We start from the raw sequence: 15417 nt of genomic DNA, 5'->3' as shown, positions 1-15417 counted from the left end.
CTCTCCTTCCTTTCCCTGTTTTATCTCCTCCCTCTTACTGTCCTTTCCTCTTTGATCACCATTTCCTCCTTTTCCCCCACTTCCCATAGCTCTGTCTCCCTTTCCTCCTTGCTATTTCTCCTCTCTTTCCTTCTATCCTGTTTGGGATAGAGGCTGGGGGGCCAGAGGTGGTAAGCTGTCACCATGCTCACATTTTGGCACAACAAGAGTCACTTGCACCTGTGTTTGGCACATTTCAACCAAGGTCCTCCAGGGACAAGAGCCCACGGTTCAGGGTCACCAGCCCCATTGTGGAGCATAGATCCTTTCTCTACTGCCCCACCCTAGCCTGTACTGATCTGGTGGCACAAGCTCTCCTAGAGGACTTATGTAGCCTCCATACCAGAGGGCCCCATTTGCCTTTCTAACCTATTAGCTGTCCCCACAATGTGGCACTGTGGGTAACTACAGCTGAGGCCAGCCCTGCCTGAGGCTAAGCCCCTGGACCAAGCAGATTGGGGAGCTTCTAAGAAACCACCCTGTAATCCCTCAGTCACTCGCTCAGAATTGGATCCCTGCCCACACTGGTCCAGCAAGTCCTGCCATCCCCTCCCCCCAATTATCAGGAGGGACAATGTTCATACATCTAGTCTATCACTCAGGTGGCTCCTTCCTCACATCCTGCCTGTGGCTTCCATGGTCCCCAGCTCTGCTCCTCTCCTGGATCTATGCTGAGTAAACCATGCTTCCTTCTTGGCAGGGACAACACCTGGATGTAATGTTCACACAGTGCACAATGAAGGCTTATTTACATGAGCACAAGAGTCCTGTGTTGTTTGTGGGTGGTGGGATCAGGGGCTGAAGGTGGTGGTGGCTGTGATGCCTGTGGATGCACCACTGTGGGAACTGCTGACTACTTATACACCAGACAAGTAGGTGAAAGAGTTGGGGCTTAGACCCCAGCCCCCTACTCTAGGGCCTGAGGTGGAAGACAGCCCAGTTGGAAGCTTGCAGTGCTAGTGGCTGAGCCCACCAATGCCCATATGGTGGCACAGTGGGAAGGTCAACTCAGGCAGAACCTGCCAGTCCACATAAGGATGAACTCAGGCCTCCCAGATCCTGCATCTAGCTCCGTCCTTTGTTCAGCAGAGGTTGACAGGGCTGCCCCATTCCCTGAGGTATGAGTGGTGTCTGGGTTGGGCTCACCATAGACAATTCACATGACCTGCACCTCTACTGAAGCCCTCCTGAGGATAGGCTATGTATTCCACCCACTCTGGGGAAGGAGAAAAGGTACAGTGGAACTCATAGATTTGGGGTGCCCTCTCCCCAGACTGAGAAATAGGAAGGAGGGAGGGAAGAAGGGAGAGTGAGAGGGGAAAGAAAACAGTGGATGAAGTCATTCACCAGAAGAGCTGTCATCCATTGTCCCTGAAGAAGTCACCATGCTTTTCCTGGAAAAGACCTTTTACTGCCAGTGTCCCCAAGCCTCCTATCCTGCCCCATTGCCCATTTTCTCATTGACAGACTTCCTTCTCAGTGTTTCACGAATGTTTATTGAACATTCTGGGGGTAGAGTTTCTTAGACTGCCCTCCCCAGGCTCACTCCTTTGGGGCCCAACTGGAAGGCAGCAGAAGAGGAAGCTGAAGGCCATGGGCCCAGAGGTGAGGGTTGAGGGAGGGCAGCCTGGACCTCTGGGGAAGGTGCCTGAGGCACCTAGGGGCTAGCTACAGCTAGGGCCCGGGAGCCCTGATGTTTGTTTACGGTGCTCAGGAGCTGCTGCACATATGAGGTTAGTAGGTCATCCATCTTGTAGCCCTAGACAGGGGACAGGGTTAAGTCAGAGGCTGTGGGGTACAGGGGGGCGTGTGGGGTTTTGGACTCAGGGTCCCTGCAGCATCCTCAGTTCTCTGCCTTAGCAGAACACCTGGCCAGGGAAGGCCCTGCTGACTTGGTGTGCCTATTTCTGCCTGCACTGCCAGGTGCTCTATGTCTCCTCCCACTGTAGAATGGCCCTGGACCATAGGGAACCCAGCCTCCAGGCCTTTCCACCATGGCTACTGGCTGTGGGCCCTGAGTGATTCACCCAGCCCCTTCTCTTACTCTAATCAGGGATCTGCTGGGTAAGCCTCATTTTTTGGGCATTTTCTTGCTTACTTTCCAGGTCTCTTATGAGCAGCTCTCCTAGTTGCAGTAGGGGGTGAGGACAACTGGGCTAGCTGTGCCTCACTCCCTGGGGTGTGGGTCTGGGTTGGGGCTCACCAGCGAAGTCTCACATAATAACCGGTTGCCTTGGCCCAGGCTCCCCAGAGCCATGTGGAAGTAGGTGCTACCACTGCTCCAACTGGCGATCTTGGTGAAGGGGTAGGTGATGAGCAGTTCCTGAGGTTGAGCAAGCAGGGGTGGATGAGATTGGAATGACACATAAGTCGAGTCTGAAGTACTTCCCAGGGGTCCACCAGAGCCCAGGGAATGTGTGTGTGTGTGTGTGTGTGTGTATGTGGGGGCAGGAAGATAGGTGTGATACACCTGAGCAGGTCTTGAGGACCCTGACAGCCCCCCACCCCAGCCTGAGGCTCTACTGCTACCTTTGTCTTGGGGTGGATAAGCAGAACCCCGTGTCGGTTGATGGCAATGAGGATGATGTCGGGATAGGAGGGGTCCGAGGTTTGCTGGGAAGGGAGAGCAAGGTGGTCACAGGCTACCCAGGAGGCCAGGTGGACAACTCCCGGGAATTCCTTTTCCCTGTGTCACATGCACACATGGGCACTCACATTCATTCAGACTTATACACTCTACATACACTTATACATATACACACATCCTCACATACACTCACTCACACACACTCATGTGCACTCCAGCATACATACTCCTGCCAAACATGGCTGCCAGCCTTCAGCCCAGATATGTCTGCTGAGCCAGAGCTGAGGGTCTGCCAGTTTTAGGACCTGGACATGGGACAGGCTTACCTTCACCTCAAAGAAGGCAGACCCAAAGGTGGGCCACCGGCAGATCCACTTCAGGAAAGCCACCTTGGCCTCCTCCACTGTCTTGTCCACGTGCTTGTCATAGGCCAAAGGGATGCTCTGGAGAGGTGAGAGCAATGAGGGAGTCACACTGCATGGAGCAGGGTGACTGGTATGGAGGCCCAGACTATGCCTTGCAGGGCACCCCAGCTTCCTAGGGCTCTGGTGTAGGGCAGGGAAGCTTTGATGCATACAGACCTTATGCATCCATAAGCTTTGATGCTTACAGACCTGTGTACCCCCCCCCCATCCATGTACCAAGCTGCTCTACTCTTAAGGTAGGGCCAGTAGTGTCCCAAGGCCCTCCCTAGCCTCCATCAAGCACCTTTTTCCATTCCTCCGAGGACATCAAGCGCATAAGGTTCTCAGGCACAAGGTGCCGCAGGATTTTGGAGACATTAGCCAGCTGGGACCGGTCACTGTCAAACTGGGCCTTGTAGATGAGGCCTGCTAGATGGAGGACATCCTCCCTGGAACACTTGTGGAACCCACGTAGGTACTTGGGCAGCTCCTGAGGCAATGGGCATGTGTGCATGTGAGAGTTGGACCTCAGGCCCCTGCTATGAACCACAAGAGATACACCCCTTCCTATTCAGATAACCAGGACCTGCATATTATCCTGCCTCATCTAGGAAGATGGAACAGGCAATGCACAAAAGCCTTCAGTGGGGAACTTCTGGCAAGGGTGCAACTATCGAGTGGGCAGGGCCCCCACATCTCACTGGACCCATGGGCTTGGCACTGCAAAGTGCAGGCTGGTATTTCTCAGGCTGCAGGACCTGTGCCTCTGTCCCTTCCCTTTGGCAGTGGTGCTGCCAGTGCTGGTACATTCACTATCCCCAAGCACTACTGGCACTCAGATCTGGCTCCAGAACCACCCAGACTTGGTCCTGTGGGGTGGATGCCTTGCCTGCTAACTCCCCAACCTCTCAGGATAGGGATCCAAAGGTAAGGAGGGATTAAGTATGCCCACCCAGAGCTGGCTGGGCCTTGCCTGGCCTGTAGGAGTATGCCTTGGCCCAGTACCTGATGGTAATGGAGTATGATGTCTGCATTCACATCCTTCCCTGGGGCCACATTGAGCCATAGTTTCCGCATGAAGAACACTTGGTAGGGGATTGTCATGGGTGCCCCTGGATGAGGAGTAGCAATAAGCACCAAACGTTTTCTGTGGCTTCACACCAGCCCTTGGCCACTCACTGCGCAGAAGGTCTGGCCTGGCCCTAGGACTCCCTACCCACTGCCTAGCCTCTGCAGCCCTTTATATTTTGCCTTTGCTCCTATTGACTACTAACCAGAAGGCTGGTGGTTCAAACCCACCAGCCACTCATCGGAAGGAAGGTTGGGCAATCATCAATTGTTGCTATGAGTCATAATTGACTCGACAGCAGTGAGTTTGGGTTTTTTTTTTTTTTTTGGTTGCTCCTATTGTACTCTTGATTGGAAAGCCATCTACCCCTTCTTCCTCCTAGGGCCCCAGCTCTCCTTTATCCTTCAAGACTAGTGTGGGACCACCTTTCCAGGAATGCTCCTGGACCTCTCAGTGGGATCAGGCCTGCAGTCCCTGTGCATCCTATATCACCCCGCATTATGCAATGTGCTTTGGCCCTGTCCCCATGCTCTGCCCCTGCCTAAGGTGAGAGTATTTCATAGGCAGGGCTGGGTTATTCACTCCTGTGCCCTCTCTGCCTGGTATCAGGCCTGGCTATACCCTATCACACAAGAGAGACAAAGGGGAATGAATAAATGAATGAATGAATGGACATGGGAGCCATGCAGAATATTTTGGGCTTGAATCTTCCCAGGTACAGGCCTGCATGGAGGGACAAGTCAAGCTTGATTGCAGATTGCAGTGTGGTATTGGAAGGAAGAGGACCAGGCCCTCCCCAGAGAGACAGGCATTTCCTTCCCTTCTCCTTCTCCTTTTCCACCCTACCTCACAGAGACCAACTTTCACCTTCTTTTGGGGGCTTGTTCTTCTTCACCCAGTCAGACACCTGTCTCAAGGAATCGAAGAAGAAGTCTCCTTCTTTCTGACTGAAGACCTGGGGGTGGGTGGGTAAGGGATGAGCCAGGGAGGCATATGGGTGGAGCTGCCTCCAGAGAGGGCACTGGAGGGGCTGAGCCTAGTTGGGCCCCTCTATAGCTCAGTAGACTGAGTGCCATGTTGGATGTACCACTATCAGGCAGTAGGGGCCTGGGATCTGAGTCCACCATTCAATTTCCTCTTCACTGAAGCTGGGGAGCAAGGGTCCCACCCAGCACAGACAGCTAGGGTGGGTGGCTGAGGTCCAGGCTATCCTAGGCAGCCTCCACAGGCCATGCTTTGCCTGCCCACCTGCCCAGCGCACCTTGTCAGCAATCTTGATGAAGAGGCTGCAGCCCTCCCAGGAGGCCAGCTGCAGCTTGGTGGCAATGCTCTGGCACACATCCCGCACACGCATGTTGGTGCCCACCTCCAGCATCTGGGCAGAGAGGTAGCAGGTAAGGCCTTGAGAGCTGTTCTAGCCCAGGATGCCCTGATCTGCTCTCCCCAGACCAAGGCTCAGCTTGGGAAATCCTGTGAAGCCTTACAGGTGTCCTCCTTGCTAAGACTTGGATTGGCCTACTCTGTGCCAAGGATGGTGAGCTCCCATCCCCCCAAGCCCTGTTCCAGAAAGAGGCCAGTTTTTTATGTTGTTTAGCCACAGGACAAACTTCCCTGGCTTCCAAACTTGCTCTGTGAGCCCTGCAACCAAACTGTGGCAATGTTCTGGTATAAGACTTGAATATCCCCAGGGCCACAAAGGCCAAAATGTTGTTGGGGTGGGCTGAGGGTGGCATTGCCACTTCAGCCTCCTTGCCCTCTTCTCATGTCTGTTCCTTCCCTGGGGCCTCTGTACCCACATGTCCTGGTGGGCCTTCTACCTCCCAACTGGGTCCTCTGCCATCCCAGCTCCGGTAACAGCTCTCCCCACAAACCACACTCAGTAATGGAACACCTGCTCACTATGCACTAGGCAAGGTCAGAAGCCCTTGGGGCTCCACAAGCCCAGGCCCCTCATCCTGCTTTACCTACTCTTCTTAGCTCTTCTCTCCCAGTTTTGCTGTGGCCCTCAGCTTGAAATGCCTAGTTTATGCCTTTGGGGAAGTCTTTGCTTCTGACTTCCTAAGGCCCCTAGCCTTCTTCACTATTCTGCTTGAGCTCCTGCACACCTGTGCTTCAGGCTAGCCTTGGATGTTACACCCTATCCCAGCCCAGCCAGGGCCTGGTTTGCACAGGGCACTTAGGTCAGGTTTGTGGGAGCAGTTTCTCAGAGTAGATGGAGGGAGTAGGAGAAGGACAGAAGTGAGACACTGCTGAGAATGGGCCTGTGTCCATCCTGTGTCCCTCAGCTTTCCTCAGATGTGTCAGCCAGAGGGGAGAAATTCACCTGCACCCTCTGTAAGGCTGAGACCCTTGTGCAGCTCAGCCTGTAAGCTGGGTGTCTCTGTGAAGGGCAGGCCCGTCTCACCTCACTGGTGTTGTTGGGGAAGTAGACCTTGTGGCAGATGCGGGTGACATTCTGCTCTGCGGCCTCCACCTCCACCTGGTGGGGAGGCTGCTTCCGGGGTCCCAGCCTAGAACAGTACAGGATACTGTGGACACCACCTTGCCCACCCCACCTGCCGAGCCTAGGCCTCCAGGCCTGGGATAGGGAACTGCTTTTATTCTCCATCTGCTTTTCATAGAAGAAAACTTTCTAGCTAAGAGCTAAAAAAAAGGGGGGGGGTGGGGCGAAGGGAAGCTCTGGTGGCATAGAGTCTAAGGCATTTGACTCTTTGCTAACCAGATGGCTGGTGGTTCAAGCCCACCAGCCACTCTTCAGAAGGAAGATTGGGTGGGCAATCTACTTCCGTAGAGATTCCACTTCAGAAACTCAAGGAGGGGTCACTGTGAGTCACAATCGACTCAACAGCAGTGAGTTTAGTGTGAGAAATAAAACAAGGAGTAACCTAGATACCCCTGTCTAGGGTACTCAGTGTATGTGGCCCCCAGAGGAGGTAATAGAGGTAGTCCTGGTCTCACTTCCTGGGACACACATAGATAAAAGGCTGGCCAGGCCAGGGACTTCTGGAGTAGGGGTGCTGGCAGATGGATGTGCTTGGACTGGTTTGTGTTTTTGTTCTCATGCAACAGGGGCATCAGGCAGGGTGGGGACCTGGAGCCCATCTCTCCCTGCCACTGAAGTCATGGGACCAGTCATTCGGCCAAGCCCATGAGGTGACCTCTGTCCCCACTCCTCTCCCACAGCTATACCGGGGAGGTGGGAGGCACTGAAGAGAACTAAGACTGATCCAAGGAAGAACTTCCCAACTGTGAGAGGGATAAGGTGCACACACACTCACAAGGTTGGGCCTCTGATTTCATCTACCTTTGACTGGGGCTAAGGTGGGAGAACAGCTTGGAATCCATGTCACTGTCTGGCCTCAAAAAGGTTCCCTCTGCCCTGGACTGACAGTGGTAGGGTCAGTCTCACTCTATGACAGTCTACTGGCAGCTTCCCTGACCACTAGCCGTGATTCCCTGAGGCTCAGTGGCCTTGTACTGCCTCCCCACACTGATCCCAGTTTCTAGAGAGGAGGGCTCTGCTGATGAGCTACCAGCAGCCCCACCATGGTTACCTGCATTCTTTCTGGGTTGCCTGTACTATTTGGTGAGCATGAGGGTGATAGGCTCACCTCAGAACTCTCTGGATGCGGCAGCTGCAGTCAGGGGCCAGCAGCTTCTTCTTCCGAGTATCCACAAACTTCTGGGCATGGGGCAGTAGCACCTTGCCAGGTGGGAAGAGGCCTGTGCAAAGCCACAGCAGCTGCCAGCCCCGCTCCTCGCTGTGCCTGCAAGGGTGGCACCTGTAAGCCTGGAGGCCTCCCTCCTGAGGCCTAGGACAGCCAGACATGTTGGGGAGTGAATCATGAGACCTGTTCTGAGGCTGTGGGGCATTACAGGGGAGGCTGGCTAGGGTAAAGAGTCACTGGACCCAGGTAAGGCTGCACTATGCTAGCCACTGCCCAACACCACAGAGACCTTTCATGCCCACAGTCTTATCTGCTATGGGGAGGGGACCTGTGCCCATTTTGTGGTGAAGAATACTAAGATCAGTGAGCCATGGCCTGACAAGTCACACAGGAGAGTGGTGGGAGCGTGACCCTGGCCCAGATTATCCTGTTCGCTGATGGAGCACACTATGCTCAGGGGTGGGGAGTGAGCAGACTTTAAAAGTCTTTTCCTGGTGGTGGGAGTCAATAGGGCGGACCTAGGTTCCAGTGTTTCCTGTGCCCACTCTGAGTATGCCTCACAAGTTGTTTAGCCTCCAGCAGCTTCCCTTCTGAGCAATGGGCATAGCCTCCTGGGGCCAGGCAGATAAATAACTCATGTGTGCTGCCTGCCCTCCAGCAGACCTGTTAGAGTTGTTTGTCAGTTGCTTCAGGATCTGGCAGTAGACTTCATCCTGCAAGGCCATATCCTGAAGGGCCAATGAGAAGATCTGGTCTGTGAGTTCCAAAGAGGACCAGGCCTGCCGTGAAGGGTAGTCACCCATGTACCTGAGGATAGGTATGGCCGTCAAGAAGAAATGGGTTGTAGGTGGCCCCAAAAGAAGGGTTTGCAGTATTTCATCTCAGAGGGCTGAAATGGTCCCTTACTGACCTTGACTGTAACTCCAGCTGACCTCTGACCCTGGCCCCAAGCTGATCCTCTAACCCACAGCTAGACTCTGACCCATGACCTTGGCTCTGTCCTAAACCTCAACCTCAGTCTCTCACTAACCCATATTTGGCTCCTTGAACCTAGTGCCACATTGATCTCTGACTCCAGACCCATTCTAACCATTGACCCTGACCCCACACTAACCTTGACTCTTGTTACACACTAATCCTTGATCATGGCCTTATACTTCTTGGCCCCAGCCCCACATAAACCCTTTTTGACTTTAGTTCCACCTAAACTAACCCTTGACCCTGACTCTATACTGTTCCATGCCCCAGGCCCACAGTGAGCTGTGTTCTGACTCTGCCCTATATTCTGTGAGTCAGCTCCCTCGCAGGGTGGCTGTGCTGTTCCCTGGAGGTAGTGCTGGCCAGGAAGGATATCAACAAAGATTTGGCAGGCAGAGTCTCGCAGGTTGGCATTTGCATGGACACACTTGAGCAGAGGCTGCCGCAGCGGCTCAGAAGAATAAGACCAAAGGTGGCCCTGGGTCCAGGCCAGGGAGAACATAGCTTTGCTGACTGATTCCTTATCTGGGGCCCTGTCAGGATAGAGGCCAGGCATAAGTGTCATGAGTGGCTTCTCTCACTTGGCTCCTCTTCTGCCCTTCTGCCCCCTCCCCCTCCCTTGTGGTGTAAAGCACATTTTGGAGAGAACCACACCCCAGACTCCAACCACACCCCATGGTCCATGCTCTCTGCACCCACTGGATTCATCTGTAAGGTGTGCCACTACTTCAGACCACTTGGGGTTGCTATGGGATTGCTGCCTTGGGCTCAGAGGGTCCCTGCCACACCACTCCTGGCTCCTCCATGACTGTTTGCTGTGGCCTCCCACAGCCCTGGAAGGGTAAGGCCTGGTTGGGCAGGCACCTGAAGAGCTCATAGGAAATTTCCTCCAGAGTGTGTGGCTCCTTGAGCTGTTCCTCAGGCGAGGGTTCTGTAGGCCGCCCCTCCCGGGTTGCCAGCTTCCGCTTTTCTGGTGACATGGCCAGCAGGAGCTGCAGGGCAGAGACTTGGGCACTTAGGAGCCACTGCCCACAAGGCCCCTCCTCAAGGAACCCCTTGACCTACTGGCCTCTAATTCAGGGAGAGTCCTGGCCTACCCCTTCCCATGTCATCACTGACTCAGCCTCTCTAAACTTATTTCCTTTCTCTTAGGGCATTAGCACTAATGGCTATGGGGCTAGACCATTCTGTTTGGGATGCAGCAACTCAGGGTTCTTCAGATCCATGGACCTCCTGTCCCAGAGCATCTCTGCTCAGGGGTATCTCTCATCCTTATTGGTGGTTCTCTTTCCTTCAGGCATCAGCAGAAACATCCTTCCCTCAGGGTGACCCCCATTCTACTATTTTCTCCCGTAAAAACCAGTGCTTATTCTTGGAAGCAGTTTGCACACTTGCAATTAATTGGTCATTAATTACAATGCTCCTTGAGGGCAGAGCTGCTATTTGTTCACTCCTGTATTGTAGGCAGCAGGCATACAGTAGGTGCTCAATATGTGCATGTTCAAATGCTTGCCCATTCTTGCCTTCCCATGTTATTAGCCACATTGCTTGGTCTTGAGGACTGGGGTAGGTTGGGGCACAGGGGAATAGGGACACATGGGTTTTCAGGACATAGGCTGTGGGTCAGAGTTTAAGTGAGGCCCGGGTAGAGAGAGTTTGGTCCTTGGGTGGAAAGGAGGGAGGAAACACCCATCACTGAGCACCTGGTAACTGGTGAGCACAGTGTGGGGCACTGCCCAAACACAGTCTGTGTCATCATCACTATCACCCATAGGGATGCTAGGGGCTGTGGAGTAGCCCTAATGCCAAGGTGGCTCCTAGCCTCTGCAAAGTGGGGTCCAGGCCCCAAGCTGGCTTCTAGTTGACATCCCAGGCTGGGCTGCACAAAGGTGGCATTTGGTTACCAGCAGCTGTTCCGAGGGCTTGACGATGATTGGGATGGTATAGATGCAGGCCATGGGCACCAGCCCTGTCTGCCCTGTCCTGTCATTCTCGCCCAGAATCCAGTTCTCAGAAGGCTGTAGTCCTTGCTTCTTTGACAGGATCAGCAAGTCCCCCTTCTTAAAGGACAGGAGGGTGGCATCATCTGTAGGTACAGGTCATACACGGGGACAAAAACCACTGTTACTGGGCTCTGCAGGGCCAGCTGTAGGCTGTCATTCCTGACCTCTTGACAGGTGAGGAAATAGGTGCAGAGCCAGCTGTTTAAAGCCCCAGTCATGGGATTAGGGATGGGAGCCTTCAGCTGGGAGACTAGTGGTCAGGCCCCTCCCCATACCCCTTTGTATGCACTTCGAGAGCCTCATCCTCAAACCTGGTCATAGGACAGACTAAGGGTGGGGCAAGTAGACAAGGGAGGGAGAATGTACAAGCTGGGGTCACCAGGCCTGGGCCTGAGTGGCAGTGATGATGAATCACTGTGTGAGTGAACTCTCTACGAGATGGAGATACTGAGGAGAACACTTCTCTCCCTCCTCAGGTTGATGTAGGGAGTGAATGAGTAAGCTGGGATCATGCATTCAGGGCTGACTGGAGACTCCAAACCTAGCCCTGCCTATGCAGTGGTCAGTCAACACCTTCTCCCTCCTATGTATCCCAGGAGTCCTCTCTGTTCTGAAGCCCCTAAGTAAACTTCACTTCCCCTAAGTGCCCTGCAGTGATTGTGTCCCCACAGCCCATGATCCTCATCTCCCCTTTCTCTGGAGTTCTGGCACACAAGTAGGCCTTGGGAAGAATGAGACTGCTTGGACTCAGACTCCCTCAGCCACACTAGCTGCTACTTCTCTTCTCTGAGTGCCCAATTCTGTGTCTATGAAGTAGGGTAACAGGATAGGGCTGGTGCTCAAAGCCCAGGCTCTTCACTTGGTGTGGGGGTACAGAATGGACTCTATTCTACACTCTGGGCCAAGGTTTACCCAGAAGGACTTGAGATCACCTTTTCAAATCCCCTCACTTTGCAGAAACAGCAGGTGAGAGAGGGAAAGATCTCTCCCATAGCTGCTCACCATGGTAGGCTCTAACCCTCCTTCCACTAACTGCCCCTCTTCTGGCAATTTCCCATTAACTGGCCTGGGTTCCTCCCAGCCCCTCCTGGCCAGGCACCTGTAGCATTTCTGTCCTGCAGGGCCATGGCAAACACAGACCTCTCCTTCAGGCCCTCCAGGAACATGGCCACCAGTTCTGCAATGGCCACACTGCTGGGGGTCGCAAACTCGTACTCCTCTTCATGTAGCGTGGAGAGTGTCAGGCTTTGCCTGCTCTTGGCTGCCCTGAGGGGACACAGGGTGCTGTGTGACAAGAGGCCTCTTCCCTCCCCTGCTTCAGCCCCTGTATGGCCACAGAAGGAAGGACTCTCTGGAGCTACAAATGAGGTTCAGTAACTTGCCAGGGCCAGAGCCAGAGCCAGAACAGTACCTGACAGGCATATGTGAGCCTAGGTCTACTGGGTTCTCCCAGATGATGACGGGCAGGGGGAGTGGGTATGGGACTATGGCCTGAGGACCTGAGTTCAGAGACAGTTGGAGTTGCCGAGCCCTGGTATGTTAGTGTCAGGTATGGGAAGTTGGGGAGATGGTGGTGGTACAGGGCCATGACAGGGCAGCATACAGAGAGGGAGAGCTGAGAGGGGGTGCCTGCTGTGCAATGTGGTCACCCTGGGTCCTCAAGTAAGCTACCAAGCCTCTATGTGCTCAGTTTACTCACCTGCATAATGGGTGGTGCTGCAAGTCTTCACAGTATGTATAGAAGTGCCCAGCACACAGTCAGCCTCAGAAAGTGGTGTCTTGAGTGCACCCACCCCAATGGTAATGATCACAGTGGTCATGTTAACCATGATATACTTTAGCCTGGAGAGGGTGCTGGCAGTGTGTGGGCAGGGCACTGCAAAGGGCTTGAAGACGTTCCCAGTAGGTGAGAGCCATGGAGGCTCTTGAGTGGGGATTGGATGGAGACTGGGTAAGTCCAATGCCCAGCCCTGACGTGAGGCCATATATACCCAGGCTCCACCCCCTCCTTCCTCTAGGAAATCCGTACTCTTATTGGGAGCAGCTCTTGAGCGTGAAGAGGGAAAAACCAAAAAAATCAAACCCACTGCCATCAAGTCGGTTCTAACTCATGGTGACCCAAAAGGCAGTAAATCTTTACAGAAGTAGATTGTCTAGTCTTCCTTCCTTGGAGTGGCTGGTGGGTTTGAACCTCCAACCTTCTGGTTAGGAATCAACTGCCTCAGGCACTGTGCCACCAGAGATCCTTATGAAGAGGGAAAGGAAATGATAAATGAATGTACACCAGAAGGCTTCTATAAGCTTAATGTGCTTGTTTCCAGGGTTTTTAAAAGAGGGCAATGTTAATGCACAGGAGTATTTAATGAGGGACAGGTAGGGTCATTTCCTATTCAAATGACCATCAAACTGTAGCTGTTGATCCTTGTCCTCTCACCCCAGTTGGCTCCTGGGGGCAAGGAGCCTCCTCTCTCCTGTCTCTCCCTGGACCCTCATGTTCATTGTTTCAAGAACTAAGGTTGTGATTTGGAGCATCTTCCCTCAGGGCACCCACCTGCTGGTGACCAGTCCTGTGACCTCTGGAAAGGAGAGTTCTAGAAGCACCTTCTCTCTCTGATCCAGGAAGCACAACCCCTTCCAGTTCACAGCTAAGATCAGCTGAGTCTTGGGAAGCTGAGGGCCTGGTGGGAAGAGAGGTGGTGTGAAGCCTGAACTGGCCCCAGGGCCCAGCCTTCCCCAGCCTTTCCAGTGTCATTACCAGAAAGTGCAGTAACTTCAAACAGCCGAGAGAAGAGCAGCGGCCACTTTAGGCGGGCTGTGTCCACCACCTGCTCCTTCATAGCCAGCACTGTCTCTTGCTTCTGGTTGTATGGTGCCTGAGTGAGAGCCAGAGCTTGGGATGCTGATGTCACCTCCACCACAAATCTCTCACCATTGCTTGCCTGCATAACCAGTCGCTCTATCCTTCCTAATCCCTCACCCAGTATTCAGATTTTGTTTTGTTTTGATGAACTATTCTGAGAAGTTTCTACCTTATGTAAAGCAAATGCTTGCTGAGGGTTGGGGGCCAGAGAAGCTTTGGTGGGGTAGCTCCAACCCCTTGTTTGCCTTCCTTTGGGTGAGGACATTTCATGAGGTGGTTTTGGAAAGGGAAGAAGGCTTTTTAACTTCTTTAACATTTGCATGCCAAAGGGTTGTAGGATAGGCCTGCTACTCATTGTGTCTCAGCACAGAGGCTGTGCAAGCCTGTGCATATGTATGTCTATGCATATGTGTGTCTTTGCATGTGTCTGTGTACATGTGTCTTTCACATTTGTGTGCATGTGTCTGTGCACTCATGTGTCTGTATGCATGTTTGTGCATGTATATCTCTGTGTATCTCTGCACATGTATCTGCATGAGTGTGTCTCTGTGTCTTGCCTGTTTGTGTGCATGTATCTATATGCACTAGTGTCTGTGTGCCTGTTTGTGCAAGTGTCTCGGTGTGTCTGTGCACATGTGTGTCTGTGCATGTGTATTTTGTGGTCTATGTGCATGTGTTCATGCACATGCATGTCTGTGTGCATGAGCCTGTGCACACACGTACTTCATCTTGCAAATACACACATCATATGGGTCTGTGTCTTGCTCTGTGCCTGAGGCAGGCTTGTTGTGTGTCTCTGTTTCACTGAGACCTTTCTTCTCTTCTTTTACATATTTGGGTATGTCTTTCAGGGATCTCATACCTTCATGTCAACTTCTCCCTTTTGCAGGCTCTGCTTTCAAGTTTCCTTTCCTCTCTTTTCTCCACCTTCATCCTTTCTTCTCCTCATCTATCTGCCTCCTAACTGGCTATATAATATATACAATGGAACTTTCTTTTTATTGCTCGTTTGCTGAATAAAATATTTCTCTTGCTCCTACATAAAAAAATGGCTGGGTAATCTTCATGTTCTGGTTTTGGGACTGTAAATTGATACAACATATCTGAAGGGTGGTTTGACAATATGCAATCTGCATGAAATGTTTTAGAGCAATCATACACTTTGACTCAGTAATCTCATTTCTAGGAATTTACCCTGATGAAATAACTGTCAAGTGTATAAAAGTAAAGGCACTCTTGTGGTATAGTGGTTAATACATTTGGCTGCTAACCAAAAGGTCAGTGGTTCAAATCCACCCAGCTGCTCCACTGAAGAAAAATGGGGTAATCTGCTACCATAAAGACTTACAGCATTGGACACCCAATGGGGGGTCACTATGAGTCAGAATTGACTTTATGGCAGTGAGTTTGGCTTGTTTTTTTGGTATAAAAGTGGCTCACTTCATTGTTTTAGCAATGAAAAAATGGGTAATAAACTTAATATTCAACAATAGGAATCAGTGAAGTAAATTATGATTCATTAATGCAAATACTATGCAGTCATTAAGAACAAAGATAGAGGTTGGGAAGTGGTAAATATGGTGTCATCTTATTTTCAAGTGTATTCTTCTCTCATATATATATACATACATATACATACATATATATGTATATTCATATGTATATGCATATATATTGTTGTTGTTGTTATGTGCCATCGAGTCGGGCCTGACTCACAGCGACCCCTCCTTGGGTTTCCGAGGCGGTATCACTACAGAAGTAGATTGCCCAACCTTCCTTCTGAGGAGTGGCTGTTGGGTTTGAGCTGCC

General features: G+C 52.3%; 1 protein-coding gene across 1 annotated transcript in view; it reads right to left on the bottom strand.

The window, feature by feature from the left end:
* Window positions 1-1696: 1696 nt before the first annotated feature.
* MYO7B (myosin VIIB) overlaps window positions 1697-15417 on the bottom strand; it is a 151072-nt gene continuing 137351 nt past the window's right edge. The window contains exons 31-47 of the mRNA XM_042783052.1: window positions 13504-13621; window positions 13300-13426; window positions 11848-12014; window positions 10650-10831; window positions 9610-9737; window positions 9121-9278; window positions 8431-8584; window positions 7711-7866; window positions 6504-6609; window positions 5361-5474; window positions 4967-5054; window positions 4036-4142; window positions 3335-3520; window positions 2953-3069; window positions 2569-2652; window positions 2243-2362; window positions 1697-1798 (exon numbers count right to left, since the gene is read on the bottom strand). Of these exons, the coding sequence (XP_042638986.1) occupies window positions 1697-1798; window positions 2243-2362; window positions 2569-2652; window positions 2953-3069; window positions 3335-3520; window positions 4036-4142; window positions 4967-5054; window positions 5361-5474; window positions 6504-6609; window positions 7711-7866; window positions 8431-8584; window positions 9121-9278; window positions 9610-9737; window positions 10650-10831; window positions 11848-12014; window positions 13300-13426; window positions 13504-13621 (2214 nt within the window). The remainder of the gene's footprint in view (window positions 1799-2242; window positions 2363-2568; window positions 2653-2952; window positions 3070-3334; window positions 3521-4035; window positions 4143-4966; window positions 5055-5360; window positions 5475-6503; window positions 6610-7710; window positions 7867-8430; window positions 8585-9120; window positions 9279-9609; window positions 9738-10649; window positions 10832-11847; window positions 12015-13299; window positions 13427-13503; window positions 13622-15417) is intronic.

This window comes from Orycteropus afer, unplaced genomic scaffold (genome assembly GCF_000298275.1).
Source record: "Orycteropus afer afer isolate SDZICR_OR568_19922 unplaced genomic scaffold, OryAfe1.0 scaffold00612, whole genome shotgun sequence".
In the NCBI taxonomy this organism is placed as follows: Eukaryota; Metazoa; Chordata; class Mammalia; order Tubulidentata; family Orycteropodidae; genus Orycteropus; species Orycteropus afer.
Note: the sequence above shows the minus strand (reverse complement) of the source record. Positions and strands in the feature narration are given on the sequence as shown.